A 7012-nucleotide genomic window follows, 5' to 3' on the forward strand; every position below is an offset into this window, starting at 1 on the left:
GGAATTTGGAAGTCTTAATGCTAACATGCAAGAGTCTTAGGCACACTGATAGAAGAAATCACCAAATCTGAATGTGTGTGTGTGTGTGTGTGTGTGTGTGTGTGTGTGTGCTGCCTGATGAATGGATTGGGGGTGACACAACAGCTATGGCTCTTTAGTATCTGTGTACTTATTAACAGCATGTTTTGTATATTCTTCTTCACTGGGCCAAGTAGCATAATTAAAATGTTAGTTTTGATATCAGATTGAACTAATTCTGTGTCTACCATCTGTGAGGTCTTCATACCCTCCAGCATCTTGCACACTGGTCTGAGAAAATAGAACTTTTGAAGAAAGAATTCAAATGTCTTCTATTTGAATTTTTCAGTCCAGAGATAACATACACACATGTGAATGCACATATGTGCACTTAGAATGTCTGGGCAGTATAGACTGCCTTGCCAACCCTTTTGCAATGAAACAGCATAGGGCTAATTGGCATTACCAATGTCTTCACCAGAGACACCACTTAATACTATTTAGATGGAATTAGAATGTGACTGGACCACAGTATAGTGTAGTTTATGCAATAAAGTTCCCTGTGCCATGCTTGTTCTTCTAGAACCTCTATCTTTGCTTGTCTCATAGCAGGTTGACTCTGAGAATGTGTGACTTTCATTCTCTATTACTAGTACTTTGCCCTGCTTCATGTCATTGAACCTAAAGAACCTTTGCACCTTCCTTTAAAATTCTATAGTATGCAGCCAACACACATACCACACACACACCTTATAAATACCTACATACTTGTCTATCTGTTGATCTGACTATCTAAATATCTGGTAAACACAAACATATAAAATACTATCAGGATAGGCAAATATCAAAATGCTCAATTATTTTCAAGTAGTAGAATTAGGAGTGTTGATTATTTAGTTTTTTATGCTTTTCTATTTTGTAAATATTATAGGCTAAACATACCTTGTTGTTTCAGTTTACTATTATCAGTCAGCCTAAAATGGTATAGCAATACATATAACATATATATGTAAATATATATGTATGTGTGTATGTGTATATATATATATATATATATATATATATATATACACATACACACATACATATTCTTGGTAAAAAGGGAGAATAAGCTATTGCCCCTGGACAAATCTGTGTCTGAATTATTTTCTTGATATGCATTATATTACACAGTCATGGCCTCCAAAATCTGGAAAAGCTTTCTGTTAGGAAGGACAGAATTCTGATTTTTTTCCCTCACTGTTTGTTATGGAAGCTCCCTACCACAAAAGAGGGGGAGGCGTCCTCCCACAGAGAAACGAGAAATTGTCTGCCTGCATTAGGAGGTGGGCGATGTGAGCTCAGAGTAGTCATTCAGAAGCCCACAGTGAAAGAGAGGTAGTGTTTGCACTTCCTATGATCCGCGTTTGCTTCTGGGTCTCTAGATCTGCTCCTTAGTAAGGAGAAGACCAAACCTATCCTTATTTTAAAGTGATTGGCAGGAGCTGCTTTGAATTAAGTGTCACTTTCCTGGGAAAATTGGAGCATCCTTGAAGAGATGCAATGCAAAAGAAAGCCAAGTGGCTTTAAGGGGGCAGAAATAGGGAGCATAAACTCAAAAGTTAGGAGGCCTGTGTTCTGTCTCAGCCATGGCCAGGAAGCCTGCTTTTCTATTAAATTTCTGCCCCCCTGTGAATGAAATGTGAGCTGACATTGGTTGGCACCTGTTAAGTGCCAGACACTCTCCTTCATATTGTGGAATATGTAAGAGTAGAAATGGTGCTCACTCCCAGATGAAAATGATAATACCTGCCCATTCTACTCCAAACTTTGCAAAGAATAAAATGAGAGGAAATTACAGTAGAAAATATCTTAGTAGGAATATCTAAGACTTGGACTGTCCAACATTAAAATTTCCAGAGTTGAGAACCTAATGATTGGGGATGGCAAGTGATTTTGGTGCAATTATTTCAGTGTTTTAGAACATATAAACAACTTTGAAAGCTATACCATGAAAACAGCCACAGCAAGTCTTTCAACTATTTTAGTTTGGAGGTGGTTTTGTTTTTTTGAAAGGGTGGGTCATTAAACAAATCCTTTTAGAGCAAATGCATTATTTGACTGCTTCTGAATCTAGAGCTTCAGAGAAATTACCCCCAAATGTTAATCAAGCTTATAATTTTCATCTCCCAACCTCTCCAATGCATTCACAAAGACCTATCTTCTTGGTTGGTCTTGTATATCCTGTTTTACCTGAATTCACCATCCCCCACGAGTCTCTTCTCAAGAGCATCTTCTCTATGAGATGCAGTAGCTAAGGATGTTTCAACAATGTGTGACAAGACCCTCACTGGCCCTTCGTAACAGTTGGCACTACCATTCTTGTCCTTGGGTTATATAGTACAAAGGGCTGTCCTTTGGGTTATATAGTACATTCATGGGCTTCTCTTACCCTCTTGAGAACATGGACCAAATCTCACTTATCAGTATATATTTAAGAGCTTCTAGTCCAGAACTTTGCATAGAACAGGGACTTAGAATCCCATAGGCACATGGAATACACAGAAATAGAAAGGACCTCAGAATGCATTTGGGCCAATCTTATTTCCCAAAATGGGAGCCCGCGGCCAAAATGTGAAGATCTAGATGTGAAGGTCTCTCCATCATTGGTAACAACCAGCTGGTGCCAGTGTCAGAAGCAAAATACAAAACCAACTCAAAATACAAAAACTCTCTGGATCTGCAGAACAGCTATCATTTTCCTGATGGCTAGGACAGAATTACAAAGTCTTTGAGAAATGTAAAGACATTACCCAAGTGGGAGACATAAACATTGGATCCAGAGGCTTACTCGAAGGAGCTGAACTTATCAGAGGGTGGGGAAACATTATCGCCCACAATGATAGCTATCTATTCAATGAGTGTTCCAGTGTGCCAGGCACTTTGCTAGGCCCTCATTGTCATTGTCTGCTCAAAACGGCCACCCGATGGCAGAGAACTGACTTCTCTCCCTTTTTCCCTTCTAGGCTAATGGAGGTTGGCAGGATGCTACTACCCCTTCATCAGTGACCTCCCCTACAGAAGGCCCTGGCAGTGTTCACTCTGATACCTCCAACTGATCTCCCAGCAATCGCATCCCGGCTGACCCTGGGCCCCAGTTGGGGCAGGGGCAGGAGGGAGGGTTTCTCTCCCAACGCTGAAGCGGTCAGACTGGAGGTCGAAGCAATCAGCAAACACAATAAGAGTCTCCTTCTCTTCTCTTCTTTGGGATGCTATTTCAGCCAATCTGGACACTTCTTTATACTCTCTTCCCTTTTGTTTTTTGTTTTGTTTTGTTTTGTTTTTTCTGGGTAGAAGCCACCCTTCCCTGCCTTCAACTGTCAGCCTGGTTTTCATCATCTTCCCTGTCCCCTGCCCTCTGTGCTAGACTTCCGGGGTCCCTGTCCTCTATTACATCACTGAAGGATATTTTTAACAATTAGGAGAATTTAAAGATGAAAAAAAATCCACAGAGAAAAAAATAATAATAATAAAAGTCTTTGTATGTTTTCATGCTGGTGGTTTGAGGAGCCAAATTTACCTCACTCTGATCCCTACGTTAACAGGAAATCCCTCTCTGTCTCTCTTGTTGCTCTCACTACCTCTTAACCAGGAATATGCCACATTGCCCTACTCATTCCAGATCACTCTCCTCCTCTTTGTTCCTCCTCCCCAGGGACAACACTTATTGAAATACTTTCTTCTGCTTCCTTCTGGTCCTAGGTATTTCTTGGGGACTGCTGGGCTTGTAAAAAGTGCCACATTTTCCAGTTTCAGCTCTACTAGGTTGCTTCCCAGGCAAGAAGTCAGGCAGCAGGGGAGGGTAGAAGGAAGAGTAGGACAGGATTCTTCTGGCTTTCTCATCTTCCTAACCACAGCTCTTGGTTTCAGAGGTACAATCTTTGGAGACCATTCAACACTTAGGTAACAGTGTTCAGAACCTACTGCAAACCAGGTTTAGCATAGTGCTAAATGCTACATCAGCTAGGACTAGAAGCACCTGATTGTGACAAGCTTTAACTATCCCTCCATACGCGTGCACACACATGCACACAAACACACATTTAGACACATGCACACTCTCACATGCTCTCTTTCTAAAGATGTCACACACAAATACATACATTAGTAATGACAGCACTCTGCCTGACAAGCTTGAGAAAGAGAAAGGAATGATCTTCAGAGTGAAAGTCACCCATATGGAGAAGCCTGGGGCTTCTAGACCCTGTAGACATAAACTTACCAGAATGGCATGCCCATGACTTTACTGTGATGAAGGCCAGGTCTCCAGCATAAAGTAATCCTGTCCACCCCACCTCAGGGAACTACAGAAAGTACTTCCAATGTCTATCATGGATTTGGTTTTTTTGTTTTGTTTTTGTTTTTGTATTTAGGCACAGTGCATTATCCAAAACATTATACTGTACCACGTTCTTGACCTTGGTCTCTTCCTCTGGAGGAGTGTTGTAAGAACATGGTTTAGGTGAGTTTATAGCTAGCTTAATTTGAAGACATGAGGGTTGTGGGAAAGGGGCCATAATGTTTTCACTGAAAACATCACGTTAATTTGTGCTCACTGAGATTGTGTAACAAAACTGCATCCAGTGGAAAGCTATTCTCAAATTCCACCTGAGCTAACATTCTTGAGAGCCATTTCAGCCAGCAATAAAGATCACAGCTTTGCCCAGTTGAGTCAGTGGGAGGTGGATGGATCTCTTGGTGCAATTTCTTCATCTATAAACTGAGGTTTGCTATGCAGAACCCTCTGCACAAAAGGGTTTGTAAAAAAAAAAGATTTTATTCATTTTCAATAGTTAAGCAGGTTCATGGTTTGTCAGGACAATAATTGATTTTCTTGATCCAAATTCTGGTTACCATCAGTACCCAGATGTCATCACCATGCTGACGGGGGGGAGGGAGTTTGGGGGGAGACTTGTTTTGTTTGATTTAATTTTGGTGTTTGGTTTCTTAAGAAAGAGAAAAACCTCAAACTAGAAAAAGTAGTATCTGGTTCTGTTTTTCCTTGAATCCCATATGTGGCCTTGCAAAGTACCTGTCCCCTAGCACATTTGCTCCCTTTGAGAGGCTTCCAGGAGGAGGTGCCAGACCCTAAGGGCCAAGGATGGCTAGTCAACAAAGTCATGAAATTCTGCATGGTACTTCAGTAATGTGCATTTGGGGGAACCAGGGATACTACCTAAACAATTTTTAGAAATGTGGATGTGGATGAAATGGCAAAATGGCAAAAATGAAAGCATATCTAGATGATCAAGGCCACTAGAAAGTCCATGCCTACTAAATTGTGGCATAGTCAGAACAGGTCTAGATCAATCAGGTTTCTAGAAGAAGCATCTTTGGGACAACTCTTTAGTGATGAGAACCAGAAGAGAAGTTTTTCTCAGTGGCAGGAATATATTGAAACTATTCACACAGGAATATGCTTGAGTCACCTCACTTGATCAGGACAAAGTACAAAAAAAAAAAGACAACAGTAACAAAAAACACAAGGGAAACAAAAAGAATGGCTCCAGATCTAGATTGAATGTCATTTCTTCACTTCATGGGACAAAAAGAAATCAGAGCAGTGCTACATTTGCAGACAGTTCCCTTTCCCTTCCCAGCAGTACTTTTCAGCAATCACCTTACACAGCACCTTCCCCTTCAAGCACCTCACTTAGGGGTCTCCTTTGTACCTACAATCTCCTTTGCAAAGTACTCTGTCACTTCCAACATGGCGGCAGCCATGCGCTTTCTCTGCATTATGCTAGACCTGAGAATACTGGCAGGCTAATTGTGTGGATGGGAAGAGCATGTCTCTGGAAATAACTTCCTGGAATTCATATCAGGTCAACTCCAGACACCCAAGCTGTACCCCAGGATTCCTTCATTTTCTAATGGAAGTGGGGAGCTCCCATTTTCTCTGACAGCAAACTTCCCCAGGTGAATGATTCTAGACTTTGGGTTTGCCCACTTTGGAACTCTTCATTACATCTTACCCCTCATCCCTAACTCCTTCCCCTGGAGTGGAATAGACTCCAGTGCAGTACTTAACGCTCACTGGCCCCTTCTTTAAAGTTTATTTTTCCTTTTGCTGTTGTGGTTGTTTTTAATTTGCTGGTTGCCTCTTCTCACATCTTTCTTTTTCCTCACTTTACTTCTGCTCTTTATTTTTCTGCCCAGAAAAACCTGACTTCGATACCAAAAAAGATGAAACTACAGAAATTCAAATTTAAAAGAAAAAACTGAAAAAAAAAAACAAAAAAAATACTCAACGATTCTTTCAGCTTTATTAACATTTTCCATTGTTTTCTTGCGACTTGTGTCTTGTTCTTTGTAGTATTGATTGAACATTTGATAATGAATGTTCTTGTATATTCAGATAAAAGAAAAAAACCAAAAAAGCGGTCTGAATTTAATAGTGTTTATAATAAAAAAATTTTAAAAAATGACCCTCCTTACAGCACGTAAAACAGGATGGGGAATTTACCCCTTCTTTCTGTGACCATTGCACCATGCATCATTCCTGCATTCGTTTTTAACACCAAACTACCTACATTCATTTCCCCCATTTTTCTTTTATTTTCTTGCATTTGTGAATTAGTTCAAGAATGCTAGAAAAGTGTCGAGTTGTGCACATCCATTTCCTGTTTCACAATGTTTAAAAGTGACGGTAATTCATTTTGTAAACTTAAAAAAAAAAGGTTGGAATAGTGAGCATATAGGTACAACCTAACACGTTATTATGTTTATTAACTTTGAGACCCAAGAATAAATTCTTTTCTTTTCTTTATTCATGCTCTTTAAAAAATACAAAAAAAAAAGGTTTAGTTTTGTGTTATTTTTGGTTTGTTTACTTGAGTGGGGAGGGCTTTTTTAATTGTCAGGATTATAATCTTGCTGTTTTTATTCCTTAAATATGTATACAAGGTGATGTGAAAAGATGACATGGTAGAGTAGGCTTTCCTTGTTCTACTTT

At 39.9% G+C, this 7012-nt stretch overlaps 1 protein-coding gene across 2 annotated transcripts in view; it reads left to right on the forward strand.

The window, feature by feature from the left end:
• The window catches only part of Pbx1 (pre-B-cell leukemia homeobox 1), a 267026-nt gene extending 260893 nt beyond the window's left edge, over window positions 1–6133 (forward strand). Inside the window, exon 9 of one of the 2 annotated variants that reach the window (XM_013021823.1) lies at window positions 3024–6133. In XM_013021823.1, the coding sequence (XP_012877277.1) occupies window positions 3024–3116 (93 nt within the window). In that variant the 3' untranslated portion in view covers window positions 3117–6133. The remainder of the gene's footprint in view (window positions 1–3023) is intronic. The other variant, XM_013021824.1, reaches the window with a different exon arrangement.
• The last annotated feature ends 879 nt before the right edge of the window (window positions 6134–7012 follow it).

Source organism: Dipodomys ordii, unplaced genomic scaffold, assembly GCF_000151885.1.
Source record: "Dipodomys ordii isolate 6190 unplaced genomic scaffold, Dord_2.0 Scaffold57, whole genome shotgun sequence".
In the NCBI taxonomy this organism is placed as follows: Eukaryota; Metazoa; Chordata; class Mammalia; order Rodentia; family Heteromyidae; genus Dipodomys; species Dipodomys ordii.